The 16,098-nt window shown below is 43.2% G+C and overlaps 1 protein-coding gene across 4 annotated transcripts in view; it reads right to left on the minus strand.

The window, feature by feature from the left end:
- abca5 (ATP binding cassette subfamily A member 5) overlaps positions 1 to 16,098 on the minus strand; it is a 100,920-nt gene that overhangs the window by 20,464 nt on the left and 64,358 nt on the right. For all 4 annotated transcript variants that reach the window (XM_014212922.3, XM_014212913.3, XM_014212904.3 and 1 more), the window contains 9 exons: positions 8,615 to 8,816; positions 8,111 to 8,277; positions 7,464 to 7,591; positions 6,793 to 6,930; positions 6,432 to 6,545; positions 5,803 to 5,973; positions 3,506 to 3,619; positions 3,078 to 3,284; positions 2,789 to 2,880 (listed from right to left, as the gene is read on the minus strand). In XM_014212922.3, coding sequence (XP_014068397.1) covers positions 2,789 to 2,880; positions 3,078 to 3,284; positions 3,506 to 3,619; positions 5,803 to 5,973; positions 6,432 to 6,545; positions 6,793 to 6,930; positions 7,464 to 7,591; positions 8,111 to 8,277; positions 8,615 to 8,816 — 1,333 coding nt within the window. The remainder of the gene's footprint in view (positions 1 to 2,788; positions 2,881 to 3,077; positions 3,285 to 3,505; positions 3,620 to 5,802; positions 5,974 to 6,431; positions 6,546 to 6,792; positions 6,931 to 7,463; positions 7,592 to 8,110; positions 8,278 to 8,614; positions 8,817 to 16,098) is intronic.

Genomic DNA, 16,098 nt, shown 5'->3' on the forward strand with positions numbered 1-16,098 from the left:
AGACAGTCCCCCAAAAATATAAAAAGGAAGTTTGTTCTGAACTGTCTCTAGAGAGACACTTATATCTAGAGATATAAGAAAGACCAGGAAACATTTATTAACATATTTAAAAAAAAAATGTATTTAAAACCTTATTTTTTTTATTAAACAGTCTCCATATATACTTCCATTCATTTTTTTCAACTGGCACCAGGGGACCTTCAGACGAGTCTTGTGAGGCCTGTGGGTGTTCTAAAGAACTGTTTGGGTCAAAGGTCCATTTGATACTCGTGGTGGCAGAGGAGCTTCCGACATTGTGTCAGAGACAATTACTCTATGCATTTGTCTCTCGCGGAATTTCAAATGATCTCTCCCATGCACTCTCCCTTTCTTTCTCTCTTCTCTCTCCCTCTTTCTTTTTCTCCCTTCCCCCTAGTCTGGGTTGAGAAGGACAGGGAACTGTTCTGGTCTGGGTGTGAACTCCACCACAGTGTCGGTGTGGGTCAAAGGTCCATTAGATACTTGTGGTGGCAGAGGAGACAGTTACTCAATGTATGTGTGTCTCACTCCCTCCCCCTCTCAGTCTGGCATTGTTCCTTGTCTTCCTAGCTGCTGTGCTGGTATTGTCTCTGGCTACGGGGAACATCCAGATCCACGCTCCAGAACTCATCAAGGCAAAGTGTGGCTATTTTAAATATCTCAAATATAAAATATATGTTGATTTGTTTAACCTCTCTAGGGTAGGGGGCAGTATTTGCACGGCCGGATAAAAAACATACCTGATTTAATCTGGTTATTACTACTGCCCAGAAACTAGAATATGCATATAATTGTTTGATTTGGATAGAAAACACCCTAAAGTTTCTAAAACTGTTTGAATGGTGTCTGTGAGTATAACAGAACTCATATGGCAGGCAAAAACCTGAGAAGATTCTGTACAGGAAGTGCCCTCTCTGACCATTTCTTGGCCTTCTACACTCTCTTTATTGAAAACTGAGGATCTCTGCTGTAACGTGACACTTTGTGAGGCTCCCATAGGCGGCAGAACGTTGAATGATAACTTTGCAGCCCATGGCTGAAAAACAGTAGCGCATTTGGTAAGTGGTCGATCTGAGAACAATGAGACGGGCGTGCGCGTGAAGAGTCCATTTTAGATTTTCAGTCTTTGAACGAAAACAGGGTTTCCCGGTCGGAATATTATCGCTTTTTTACGAGAAAAATCGCATAAAAATTGATTTTAAACAGCGGTTGACATGCTTCGAAGTACGGTAATGGAATATTTAGAAATTTGTCACGATATGCGTTACCCTTCGGATAGTGTCTTGAACGCACGAACAAAACAGAGGATATTTGAACATAACTATGGATTATTTTGAACCAAACCAACATTTGTTATTGAAGTAGAAGTCCTGGGAGTGCATTCTGACGAAGAACAGCAAAGGTAATCCAATTTTTCTTATAATAAATCTGAGGTTGGTGAGTGCCAAACTTGGTGGGTGTCAAAATAGCTAGCCCGTGATGGCGAGCTATCTACTCAGAATATTGCAAAATGTGCTTTTGCCGAAAAGCTATTTTAAAATCAGACATAGCGATTGCATAAAGGAGTTCTGTATCTATAATTCTTAAAATAATTATGTTTTTTGTGAACGTTTATCGTGAGTAATTTAGTAAATTCACCGGAAGTTTGCGGTGTTTTGCTATCGTTATAAAGCCATTTTGAAATCGGACAGTGTGGTTAGATTAACAAGAGTCTTGTCTTTAAAATGGTGTAAAATAGTCATATGTTTGAGAAATTGAAGTAATAGCATTTCTAAGGTATTTGAATATCGCGCCACGGGATTCCACTGGCTGTTGAGTAGGTGGGACGTCCCACATACCCTAGAGAGGTTAACATAACACACTTTTGGTTACTACATGATTCCATATGTGTTATTTCATAGTTTTGATGTCTTCACTATTATTCGACAACGTAGAAAATAGTAATAATAAAGAACAACCCTTGAATGAGTAGGTGTGTCCAAACTTTTAACCGGTAGTGTACATTGTCTAGGTAAAGTTAGATATTATCTGAGTATAATGAGATGGCATGATCCGTAGAATTGAGATTATTGTAATTTCTTTTGATTGTTGAAGTCCCTGGGCCAGGGCCTCCATAGACAATAAAAATAGCTGAGGTGAGATGGGATCACCTTGCCTGCTACTTCTAGTTATTCTGAACAGAACAGAGCAGGTATTGCCTGTTATTACTATGGCTGAGGTATTGGCATATAGTATTTTAATAATATTTTCCAAAACCGACCAAAGATATGACCATTTAGTCTATCAAAAGCTTTTTTCTGCATCGAGAGATATAACTGCCTAATGAGCTTTGGTTTCTGATGAAGCATGTAAGATACTGTAAGTAATAGACGACAGCGGCTATCTGAGGATGTACCAATTTGGTTAAGTAGGTTTTGAGACGGGACAACAGGATTTAAAATAATTGTTTAATATCTGTTTTTATCAAAGATAGAGGGTGATAGTGAGAGCACTGGGTGGAGTCTTTATCTTTTTTTTTATAAAAGCAAAATTAGCGCTTTATTTATATCCCTTCCAAGTAAACCTTTGTGACCGGTTGTGCTAATCATTTCAGCAAGTTTGTCCAAATGGTTCTCTATTCTATTGTATGCGAGTCCTTTTCGACTGCACTGGGACTTTAACTATGACTTTAGTTGTGTGATATTTTTATCAACATACTCCCCCTATCCATTGACCCCCACCTCTCCCCTCTGAGTAGCCCTGCCCCTCTTCTTCTTCTCTCATCCCTTACCTGCAGAACTGGTCATTCTTCATGGTCCTCCCTCCGTAGCGGATCTCCAACCAGCGCAGCATGAACAGTAGCAGGATGCACTGCAGATAGGGCTGGGGAGAAACAATGTGTGTGATGTGCTGTATGTCTGTCTACAAAAATATTGATATGCTAGGATGCTGTATGAAACAGAAATAATTTCCTACCAGACACAAAGTAACCAACAAACCCAATCCATGTTACACCTCAACATCTCCGTACTCTGACTCCTATTCCTACTATAATGTCCAGGGCATTTCCTGCTACTTACAGATAGGACAGCAATGAGCAGGTTCTTCCAGAGGAAGTCCTCTTCATAGAGGGAGGGCAGGAAGGTGGCCTTGGTGATAGAGTTAAGGCAGCCCATTAAGGGGTAGAGAGGGTTGAAGAAACATAGTGTATTGTGGAGGATCCTCGTCAGCCCGGGGTTGTCGTTCACAAATGACAGCTGGACGATGGAGGCAGACACCACACACACCTAGTATGCAACAGAACGACACACACACACAATAACCAAACACAAAGTAATATAGCTGCTTCCACATTGACACAAATCATTCATCTACTTATGAAGTTTTCTCTATAGTGAAAAAAAATATAATAAAAACAAATCATGGTTTTATTAATATTGTAAGAATGTTGTGTGAATGTTATATAAATGTTGTGTGACAGGGAGGGAGGGAAGGCTGTTGTTCTCACCATCATGGAGACCACAGAGAAGAAGTCTCTGTTACTCTGGACGCGTGTGAACATGAAAGACACCACGTAGGCGAACAGGATCATAGCTGGGCCAAAACCTATCAGACACAGGATCTATAGAAAATAAGATGGAGAGAGAGTCAGTCTGAGGGAGTGTACAGTGGCATGAAGAAGTCAGTCTGAGGGAGTGTACAGTGGCATGAAAAAGTATGTGAACCCTATGGAATTACCTGGATTTCTGCATAAATTGGTCATAAAATTTGATCTGCTCTTCATCTAAGTCACAACAATAGACAAACACAGTCTGCTTAAACTAATAACACACAATTATACGTTTTCATGTCTTTATTGAACACAGTGTGTAAACATTCACAGTGCAAGGTGGAAAAAGTATGTGAGCCCTTTGATTTAATAACTGGTTGACCCTCCTTTGGCAGTGTTAGCAATTTATGTTATTCTTCAATAACACAAACTCCAAAGCAAATCAGGGGGAGAAAAATAGGTTTATTTGAGAAGGACAAATCAGGATGTTATGCTGGGAGGTAGATGTTCAGCCTCCCCTCTCCTCAGCTTTTCTCCACCGAACAAAGGAACAGGCTGCCATTTATAACCCCCCCACCCTAACCTGGGGTTGACTAATCAGAAGTCATTGCAGTACAACTTGGCCAATGGCCAAGTAACAAGTATCCTGCCCCCGACTCAATGTACAGACTAATGAAACCGTGGCACACGTCGCTCTGAGTTCAGGAGTGACATTCTACAGATTCTAAACAGATGTTGAATTGAAACCCAACTCCTATTTACAATTTGCTATTGACCATTAGTACTCTAGTACTCTCATCCTCTGCGTTGTGTATTTATCTTCTAAATATTCTTATAGCAGCAATAACCTCAACCAAAAGTGTCTGTCGTTGCAGATCACACCTGCACAACGGTCAGGAGGAATTTTGGACCATTCCTCTTTACAAAACTGTTTCAGTTCAGCAATATTCTTGGGATGTCTGGTGTGAACTGCTCTAGAGGTCATGTCACAGCATCTCAATCGGGTTGAGTTCAGGACTCTGACTGGGCCACTCCAGAAGGCGTATTTTCTTCTGTTGAATCCATTCTGTTGTTGATCTACTTCTGTGTTTTGGGTCGTTGTCCTGTTGCATCACCCAACTTCTGTTGAGCTTCAATTGGTGGACAGATAGCCTTACATTCTCCTGCAAAATGTCTTGATAAACTTGGGAATTCATTTTTCCTGTTGATGATAGCAAGCTGTCCAGGCCCTGAGGCAGCAAAACAGCCAAAACCATGATGCTCCCTCCACCATACTTTAGGGTTGGGATGAGGTTTTGATGTTGGTGTGCCTTTTTCTTCTCCACATAGTGTTGTGTGTTCCTTCCAAACAACTCAACTGTAGTTTCATCTGTTCACAGCATATTTTGCCAGTAGCGCTGTGGAACATCCAGGTGCTCTTTTGCAAACTTCAGACGTGCCGCAATTATTTTTTTGGACAGCAGTGGCTTCTTCCGTGGTGTCCTCCCACAAACACCATTCTTGTTTAGTGTTTTACGCATCGTAGAGATGTTGGAATGTTCCAGAGATTTCTGTATGTCTTTAGCTGACACTCTAGGATTCTTCTTAACCTCATTGAGCATTCTGCACTGTACTCTTGCAGTCATCTTTGCAGGATGGCCACTCCTAGGGAGAGTAGCAACAGTGCTGAACTTTCTCCATTTATAGACAATTTGTCTTAACGTGGACTGATGAACATCAAGGCTTTTAGAGATACTTTTGTAACCCTTTCAAGCTTTATGCAAGTCAACAATTCCTAATCTTAGGTCTTCTGAGATCTCTTTTGTCCGAGGCATGGTTCACATCAGACAATGCTTCTTGTGAATAGCAAACTCAAATTTTGTGAGTGTTTTTAATAGGGCAGGGTAGCTCTAACCAACATCTCCAATCTCGTCTCATTGATTGGACTCCAGGGTAGCTGACTCCTGACTCCAATTAGCTTTTGGAGAAGTGATAAGCCTAGGGGTTCACATACTTTTTCCAACCTACACTGTGAATGTTTAAACACTGTATTCAATATAGACAAGAAAAATACAACAACTTGTGTGTTATTAGTTCAAGCACAGTGTTTGTCCATTGCTGTGACTTAGATTAAGATCAGATCAAATTTTATGACCAATTTATGCAGAATTCCAAAGGGTTCACATACTTTTTCTTTCCACTGTATGTGTATGTTGTTTCTGACTGACCACGGAAGTGTGCGTGTGTACTGTACTAGACACGTGAGTCTAACTGACCACTGCGGTGACGTTGCCAGAGGTAAGCAGGTTGGCAGTATGGAAGGAGAAGAGGATGCTGGTCATGGTGGTCAGTATGAGGTAGTAGAAGGGGATGTCCACTGCAGCCTGACCACACCAGTACGCAGACGGGACCAGGCCAGAGATACGCAGCGTTGAACGGCACTTTATCTAGGATTGAGAAGAGAAAGGAAAGATTTATCAGTCAATATGGAAAGCATTCTAAATGAATGCTTTTGAATGTAGATCACAAAAGGAGTGCCTTTTTGTTGTATTGTAGGCTTTCAGTTTCACCGCTATTGTTGTTCAATCAATCACCAATGAGGTCATTTCTGAATCGGGAGAAAACTGAAAGCTCCAGACAGTCCTGCATTCGAGCAGTCCCAGACAGTATTCATGGGATGTCTGCTATTCTGTGAATCGACTGCTTAGTGCTTACCCTCTCCGTCTCGGGTGAATCGACTGCTTAGTGCTTACCCTCTCCGTCTAGGGTGAATCGACTGCTTAGTGCTTACCCTCTCCGTCTAGGGTGAATCGACTGCTTAGTGCTTACCCTCTCCGTCTCGGGTGAATCGACTGCTTAGTGCTTACCCTCTCCATCTCGGGTGAATCGACCGCTTAGTGCTTACCTCTCTGTCTCGGGTGTGGTCCATGGCGAAGTAGGCAGGCATGCCTGCAGCTAGCATCCCCAGTATGATAGCCTCAATGTAGACCAGAGCATATGATGTGGCGTCGGGAATTTGCTAAGGAGAAGAACAGAGGAAACGTAAAATTATTGTAGCATGACGCTGACTCTTTCAGGCACCTTTTGTTCATTTGATAGAAAGATTAGATAGATACATGGATAAAAATACTTTATTACTTGTGTATGTCTGTAACAAGTTTTAGATAGAATATAACTTCATTTTTCTAGACTATTGCTGTACGTACTATTCTAACTAAACCATCACGGTGTTATTCCAATCATTAGTCTTATTGGACTTGACTTACATAGTCGAAGGGCTTGGTCCAGGTGTGGATGTGTTGTGTGCCGTTGAGGCCTCGTAGGATGGCGTTACTGAGGACGTTGACTGTCATGGGCAAAGAGTGGACGGTAGTACTGTTGAACGCTACACTGTATCGGAAACCCTGCATACCAGAGAAAGAAAAAAGTGTCTGTTGTCAATGGTTGTCTGTGTGTGTGCGCAGGCGTGCACGTGTGTGTGGGCTTGCTTGCGCAAAACTATGCTTAACTGAAACCCTATAACCAGACAGAAGAAGAGTCAATCAAGGACTGGGCATTTAAAGCGGCATTAGTGGCCTCTCTATGCCTTCTGATCTTATAACCCAATTACTGGCTAAAGAGCTGATTTGATTTTGATTGGTCAAAATAGTCCAAGGGGGGAAAATCAGAATTGGGCTGCTTGTGTAGACACATCCTATGTGGCTCTTCGCCATAGACAGACAGCCAGGGTAAACGTGAACCAACCACTCTACTGAAGCACCCTACTACCAATTAGGGCACTTGCTGCATAACTAGCCTCAGCCTAAGAGCACTCCATATAGCACTCAATTTAGAACCATCCACATCATGCATATAATCAGAGGGTAAACCACCCCCACACACAGAGAGAGAAAGAATGTCGCCCTTCTCCTGTATAAGAGGGGTTATTATTTTTCACCTTGTTGGATCCGGTGACGTTGATGGCTGCGCTGTGAGGAGCACAGGACATGTAGTCTGTGTTCTTCATCATCTCCACCTTGATGTCCTGAGATTCCAGGTTACGGATGAAGTCGGAGATATCCGAGCCTGCGCAGAGAAACAGACCACAGTTTTTTTGTGTGTGTTTCTAACCAGAGTGTTTCTACTCTCGTATTCAGCCACTCATATTCTGTGAACAGATGCTGCTAGGAACTCTACTGCTTGGAAGGAGCTAGATAGAGAACATAAAGTATTTCAGAGCTGTAGTGATGGGAGGATAACACAGTATTCAAGAGTATCAGTTGACAATATAGAAGAGAGTATGGACTAACCTGATGAGTTCTGGACCAGTAGACTGGTGGTGTATTTCCTGACTGATTGGCTGACGTACCTGATGAGTTCTGGACCAGTAGACTGGTGGTGTATTTCCTGACTGATTGGCTGACGTACCTGATGAGTTCTGGACCAGTAGACTGGTGGTGTATTTCCTGACTGATTGGCTGACGTACCTGATGAGTTCTGGACCAGTAGACTGGTGGTGTATTTCCTGACTGATTGGCTGACGTACCTGATGAGTTCTGGACCAGTAGACTGGTGGTGTATTTCCTGACTGATTGGCTGACTTACCTGATGAGTTCTGGACCAGTAGACTGGTGGTGTATTTCCGGGGGGCCTGGTTCGGTCTCAGCAGGTAGATGGGGACAAACTGCCGTTCTGGAGCGTGGATCTGGATGTTCCCCGTAGCCAGAGACAATACTAGCACAGCAGCTAGGAAGACCAGGAACAATGCCAGACTGAGAGGGGGAGGGAGAGAGAGAGACACACAAATACACTGAGTAACTGTCTCCTCTGCCACCATAAGTATCAAATGGACCTTTGACCCACACTGACACTGTGTTGGGGTTCACACTCACACCCAGCCCTGAACAGTTCCCCGTCCTTCTCAACCCAGACTAGCCCATGTAGCCAACGGCCTTCCTCTCCCTCTACATGTTGAGCATGTGGGGAGGGAACTGCTTACCTCCCTATTACCTTGCTTATAGCCTTAGTACAACAACACAGTGTATAAGGTCAATAACATCATATTAGGTTAGGTAATAGAGAGGTAAGCAGTTCCCTCCCCAGACTCACGTGTAGACAAAGGCCTTCCTCTCTCTCTGCATGTTGAGCATGTGTAGCCAGGCCACGGTGCTGAACTGCTGCCTCCACAGAGCATGGCCCTGGACCGCCTCTGGCTTGCTGTCAGAGAAGGTCAGTAGTCTTTGGTCAGTGTCGTCCAGAGAGGATGCATCACCCTCATCCTCAACCTGCTCCTGGTTGAACACACTGTAGTCTGGAGACGGGAGGGGTGGGAGAGAGGAATATGTTATTAGGCTACTCAACAGGGTCGTACTTTTAGGGCTCACTGTAGAAAATGTTTTTGAACAGAAAACGAAAAATTATATTTCTAATTGGACAAGTTCAGGTAGTCATCTCCCTGTTTGTCAGTTTTCTTCAGTTTGGTGCCTAATGAATACGACCTAGGTAACATAGTTGTCAGTAGATTGCATCTTATGATCACATGTGAAGTTAATGTGATAACATAAAACTACACGTGACAACATGTGAAATTAATGTGACAACATGGGATTCAAAATGTAAACGTGACAACATTTGAGCACATGTGAAAGCTGAGATGTCCAATATCATTTAGAATACTACTTAAAAAGTAATAGTTGATGTTAATGGACAGTATGCTGCTGTATGCTGATTACTTGGGACTCAACCTCACTTGGGATTTGAACTCACAACATCTTGGTTGCTAGCTACCTGATGTTGCTGCTGCACCACCAGATCGATGGACATAATGGAGATTAGCTATATATTTATTGCCAAGAATACGTTTGCAATGTGTCTAAAGTTGCAGTAAAAATAAAGTAAAAACGTACAACTTCTTATTTCTATAAACATGACAGTATACTGCTATATTCTGATTTCAATTACTGTAATATAGAATTTTGTACTGAGAACAATGCGTTTTACAGACTTATTGGCAATTTCTGCACTTTGCTAAAATCTGCACAAAATCAAGTAACGTAAATGTAAAACTAGCAGTGCTCCATGACACTTGAGAGAATATACAACAATTATTTGAGAATTTGAACTTGCAACCCCTTTCTTGGGAGTGCAACAATATTTCTGCAGTGCCACCAGGTTCATACTTATTGCTCGGAACATACAGTATATTAACACACTCAAAAAACAAGGGTATGGTTAGTGTAGTGTTGTTCCCTGGGCTACAAAAAGGTCAAAGATACTCTTCACAGCTATACATACTGTATAAACTCACATGGAACAGTTCGGTGTACCTCATAGGTATGTGAGATTTTTCTACCCAATATTTTGAACATAAGGTATGATCATCACTGCACTTTAAAATATAGGTGGGGGCAATGTACTGGTTGGGTCTCATTTGCATATTTGGGGGCAAAGTTAAATACACTACATGACCAATAGTATGTGGACACCTGCTCGTCGAACATATCATTCCAAAATCATGGTCATTAATATGGAGTTGGTCCCCCCTTTGCTGCAATAACAGCCTCCACTCTTCTGGGAAGGCTTTCCACTAGATGTTGGAACATTGCTGTGGGGACTTGCTGTGGGGACTTGCTTACATTCAATCACAAAAGCATTAGTGAGGTGGGACACAATGTTGGGCGATTAGGCCTGGCTCGCAGTTGTGTTCCGATTCATCCCAAAAGTGTGCAGGCCAGTCAAGTTCTTCCAGTCATTGGCAGCAGAGAACTGGAAGGAAAAGCGACCAAACGAGGAATTGGCTTTGGGGGTGACCAGTGAGATATACCTGCTGGAGCGCGTGCTACGAGTGGGTGCTGCTATGGTGACCAGTGAGTTGAGATAAGGCGGTGCTTTACCTAGCAGAGACTTGTAAATAACCTGTAGCCAGTAGATTTGGCTACGAGTATGAAGCAAGGGCCAACCAACAAGAGCGTACAGGTCGCAGTGGTGGGTAGTGTATGGGGCTGTGGTGACAAAACGGATGGCACTGTGATAGACTGCATCCAATTTGTTTAGTAGACTGTTGGAGGCTATTTTATAGATGACAACGCCGAAGTCGAGGATCGGTAGGATGGTCAGTTTTACGAGGGTATGTTTGGCAGCATGAGTGAAGGATGCTTTGTTGCGATATAGGAAGCCGATTCTAGATTTAATTTTGGATTGGAGATGCTTAATGTGAGTCTGGAAGGAGAGTTTACAGTCTAACCAGACACCTAGGTATTTGTAGTTGTCCACGTATTCTAAGTCAGAGCCGTCCAGAGTAGTGATGCTGGACGGGCGGGCAGGTGCGGGCAGTGATCGATTGAATAGCATGCATTTAGTTTTACTTACATTTAAGAGCAGTTGGAGGCCATGGAAGGAGAGTTGTATGGCATTGCAGCTCGTCTGGAGATTAGTTAACACAGTGTCCAAAGAGGGGCCAGAAGTATACAGAATGGTGTCGTCTGCGTAAGAGGTGGATCAGAAAATCACCAGCAGCAAGAGCGACATCATTGAAGTATACAGAGAAGAGAGTCGGCCCGAGAATTGAACCCTGTGGCACCCCCATAGAGACTGCCAGAGCTTAGATTGTAGGATGGCCGGGGTGTTAACCTCTCTTGGGCAGGTGAGACGCGGGACACACTATTCAACAGCCAGTGAAAAATCAGAGTGCCAAATTCAAAACAACAAAATGTCATAATTCAAAGTTCTCAAACATACGACTATTTTACACCATTTTAAAAAGGTACACTTCTCCTTAATGTAACCACATTGTCCAATTTCAAAAAGGCTTTACGGCGAAAGCATAAAGTTAGATTATGTTAGGACAGGTACAACACAAAACCACACAGCCATTTTCCAAGCAGGAGAGGGGTCACAAATACCAGAAATTCAGCTAACATTAAGCACTAACCTTTGACGATCTTCATCAGATGACACTCCTAGGACTCAATGTTAGACAATACATGCATGTTCTGTTTGATAAAGTTCATACTTATATCCAAAAACAGCATTTTACATTGGCGTGTGATGTTCAGAAAATATTTTGCCTCCAATACTGCCGGTGAATCAGCACAACAACTTACAAAAATACTCATCATAAACGTTGATAAAATATTAAACTGTTATTCAAAGAATTTTAGATAACCATCTCCTTTATGCAACCGCTGTGACAGATTTTAAAAAAGCTTCACGGGGAAAGCACACTTTGCAATAATCTGAGTACTACGCTCAGAAAAATACACCAGGCAATACAGATACCCGCCATTTTGGAGTCATCTAAAATCATAAATAGCATTAGAAATATTCACTTACCTTTGATGATCTTCATCAGAAGGCACTTCCAGGAATCCCAGGTCCACAATAAATGTTGTTTTGTTCGATAGTCCATAATGTATGTCCAAATACCTCCTTGTTGTTTGCACGTTCAGTATGCTACTCCAAATGTAGGAAGCGCGCCCAAAATTTCACGACGAAAAGTTTAAAAAAAGTTCTATTTACGTTGGTTGAAACATGTCAAACGTTGTATAGCATCAATCTTTAGTGCCTTTTTAACATAAAACTTCAGCAATATTCCAACCGGACGATTCCAATGTCTTGAAAAACGTTTTGGAACACAGCCACCTCTCACGTAAATGCGAGCCAATGAACTCATGTCCTTTCCTGAGTCACCAACTTCCCGGCCTTCTTGTTCGCTCTCTGTTCACTGCAAATGCCTGAAAATAGTTTCTAAAGACTGTTGACATCTAGTGGAAGCCTTAGGAAGTGCAAAATGAACCCTAAGTCACTGTGTGTTGGATAGGCATGACTTGAAAAGACTACAAGCACCAGATTTCCACTCTTCCTGGTTAGATTTCTCTCAGGTTTTTGCCTGCCATATGAGTTCTGTTATACTCACAGACATCATTCAAACAGTTTTAAAAACTTCAGAGTGTTTTCTATCCATATCTACTAATAATATGCATATTCTAGTTCCTGGGCCCGAGTAGTAGGCTGTTTAACTTGGGTACATTTTTCATCCGGCCGTGAAAATACTGCCCCCTACCCTAGAGAAGTTAAGCATGTCCCAGTTTAGGTCACCTAGTAGCACGAGCTCAGAAGATAGATGGGGGGCAATCAATTCACATATGGTGTCGAGGGCACAGCTGGGGGCAAAGGGTGGTCTAAAGCAAGCGGCAACAGTGAGAGACATGTTTCTGGAAAGGTGAATTTTTAGAAGTGGAAGCTCAAATTGTTTGGGTACAGACCTGGATAGTAAGACAGAACTCTGCAGGCTATCTCTGCAGTAGATTGCAACACCGCCCCCTTAGGAAGTTCTATCTTGGTGGAAAGGTTTATAGTTCGTGATGGAGATTTCAGGGCTTTTGGTGGTTTTCCTAAGCCAGGATTCAGACACGGCTAAGACATCCGGGTTGGCAGAGTGTGCTAAAGCAGTGAGTAAAACAAACTTAGGGACGAGGCTTCTAATGTTAACATGCATGAAAACAAGGCTTTTACGGTTACAGAAGTAAACAAATGAGAGTAACTGGGGAGTGGGAGTGGAGCTAGGCACTGCAGGACCTGGATTAACCTCTACATCACCTGAGGAACAGAGGAGAAGTAGGATAAGGGTACGGCTAAAGGCTATACGAACTGGCCGTCTAGCACGTTTGGAACAGAGAGTAAAAGGAGCAGGTTTCTGGGAACGATAGCATAGATTCAAGGCATAGTGTACAGACCAAGGTAAGGTAGGATGTGAGTACATTGGAGGTAAACCTAGGCATTGAGTAATGATGAGAGAGATATAGTCTCTAGAGATGTTTAAACCAGGTGATGTCATCACATATATTGGAGGTGGAACAACATGGTTGGTTAAGGCATATTGAGCAGGGCTAGAGGCTCTACAGTGAAATAAGACAGTAATCACTAACCAGGACAGTAATGGACGAGGCATATTGATATTAGAGAGAGGCATGTGTAGCCAAATTAACATATGGGTCCAGTGAGTGGTTGGGCTGGCTGGGGACACGGCAATTCAGACAGTTAGCAGGCCGGTGCTAACAAGCTAGCAGTTAGTAGGCCGGGGCTAACACGCTAGCAGTTAGCAGGCCGGGTTAGCAAGCAAGCAGTTAGCAGACCGGGGAAAGCAAGCTAGCAGTTAGCAGACCGGGGAAAGCAAGCTAGCAGTTAGCAGACCGGGGCTAGCAAGCTAGAAGTTAGCAGACCGGGGCTAGCAAGCTAGAAGTTAGCAGACCGGGGCTAGCAAGCTAGCAGTTAGCAGACCGGGGCTAGCAAGCTAGCAGTTAGCAGACCGGGCTAGCAAGCTAGCAGTTTGCAGACCGGGGCTAGCAAGCAAGCAGTTAGCAGACCAGGACTAGCAAGCTAGCAGACCGGGGTTAGCAAGCTAGCAGTTAGTAGACCGGGGCTAGCAAGTTAGCGGAAGGGCCTTTGGGGGATGTCGTGATGGAGGTAAGTCTGTTTTTGCCTCTTTGTGTGGTGACGTCGATAGACCAGTCGTGGATTAGTAGGGTTCCAAGTAGCTCTAGGTAGTTAGCAGGCCGTGGTTAGCAGAATGGACCTTCAGCGGACATCGCGCCTGAGGGGTCTGATTATGTCGGTATTCCAGTCGTAGAGTGTGGTTCCGTGCCCCGTACCGGCAGTAGAAGGGGTCCGGATATTGTAGCCCAGGAGTGGGCTTCGGTGGTAGCCCAGGAGCCCAAGCCGGGCTAGCTTCAGGCTAATTGGTGGATGGAAAAGCTAGCCAGGAGTAGTCACCTGGGATTGCAGTTAGCTAGTTGCGAAGATCCAGATGAAAATGTTCAGAGTTTGCGGTAGGAATCCCGGGATATGGGGGGAAAAAAATAGGTCCGTTATGCTCTGGTTTGAGTCACGTTGCACGAACTGGCGAGAGCTTTCCGAGCTAAAGGTTAGCAGATGACCGCTAGCAGTGGTTTGCTGACTGATAGCTGGTAGGTAGTTAGCTGGCTAGCTTCAGTTGAGGGATACCGGATCCGAAGTAAATAGAAATACTTTAGAAAAAAAACTGATCCACGCCACATTGGGTGAGGCGGGATGCTGCTGCTCCAGTTCCAACTGTTCTGCCTGCAGCTATGGAACCCTGACCTGTTCACCGGACGTGCTACCTGTCCCAGACCTGCTGGAACCCTGACCTATTCACCGGACGTGCTACCTGTCCCAGACCTGCTGTTTTCAACTCTCAAGAGACAGCAGGAGCGGTAGAGATACTCTCAAAGATCGGCTATGAAAAAGCCAACTGACACTTACTCTTGTGTTACTGACTTGTTGCACCCTCGACAACTACTATGATTATTATTATTTGACCATGCTGGTCATTTATGAACATTTGAACATCTAGGCCATGTGCTGTTATAATCTCCACCCGGCACAGCCAGAAGAGGACTGGCCACCCCTCATAGCCTGGTTCCTCTCTAGGTTTCTTCCTAGGTTTTGGCCTTTCTAGGGAGTTTTTCCTAGCCACCGTGCTTCTACACCTGCATTGCTTGCTGTTTGGGGTTTTAGGCTGGGTTTCTGTACAGCACTTTGAGATATCAGCTGATGTAAGAAGGCTATATAAATACATTTGATTTGATTTGAGAGTATTTAGAAGTTGAGGTTTAGGTTTAGGAAAATATTTTTTTTATTCGAAGAAAAAGATATAAAAGATATATACAAGGGACACGACAGGACAAAGACGTCTGACTGCTACGCCATCTTGGATTGCATGTGCCCTAGACCACATTTGGGAGATCTCCAGAGATGTAGAAAACATTGGAAATGCTAAAGGAATTGTGTAAATTGGCTCTGCAAAACAGAGAGGCTCTTGGCGATATTTTGGCAGGTCAAGGGAACACTTGTGCAATCATTGGTGATGAATGTTGTATTTTTGTCCCAGATCATTCTTCTGATATGACTGATCTCGCCGTATACATTGCCACTGTTGCTAAGAATAATTCCCCACAACCAGAGGGGATGCTTGCAACTTAGTTGGAATCCCTGTTTGGAAGTTGGGGATCCCAAATTGCCAAATGGGCTGCAGCGTGTGTTTTTTTTCATCGTTTGTCTAAATTGTGTCATTTACCATGCTGTGTATGTGTGTATTTTTTTATTAATTCACTCCCATTAATAGATGTATAACCTTTATTAGGATTATAGTCTTACCATACTATTTGGATTGTACAAACTAGAATGAAGGGTTTGAAATAAGGAAGTGTCTGTTTTTTCTGTGTTGATTTCCTTTACTTTAATAGGAGTATAGAATATTTTGATATAGAAGCTAAAATCTAAATCACATCACTATTGGCAATTTGGCAGTACACCTAGACCCTTGTATTGAGAACAACATCTCAGTTTCAAGGTCTCAGCTTAGAGAGAAGAAGCCTTGTGAGGTATTGGTCTGTCACATGCATGACCCAGTATTGGTCGGTTACATGAATGAAGCAAATGTTAGTGATTAATGAATTATGAATAAGTTGACTTGTCTGCAGTACATAAGAGAACTAACGGGACTGCCCCGGGAGAGCTCCTGACAGACGTTCAGACGTATGGTGCATCAAGTTTGTTGGAACCTCTCCAGCGCG

This window comes from Salmo salar, chromosome 01 (genome assembly GCF_965601325.2).
Source record: "Salmo salar chromosome 01, fSalSal1, whole genome shotgun sequence".
NCBI lineage: Eukaryota > Metazoa > Chordata > Actinopteri > Salmoniformes > Salmonidae > Salmo > Salmo salar.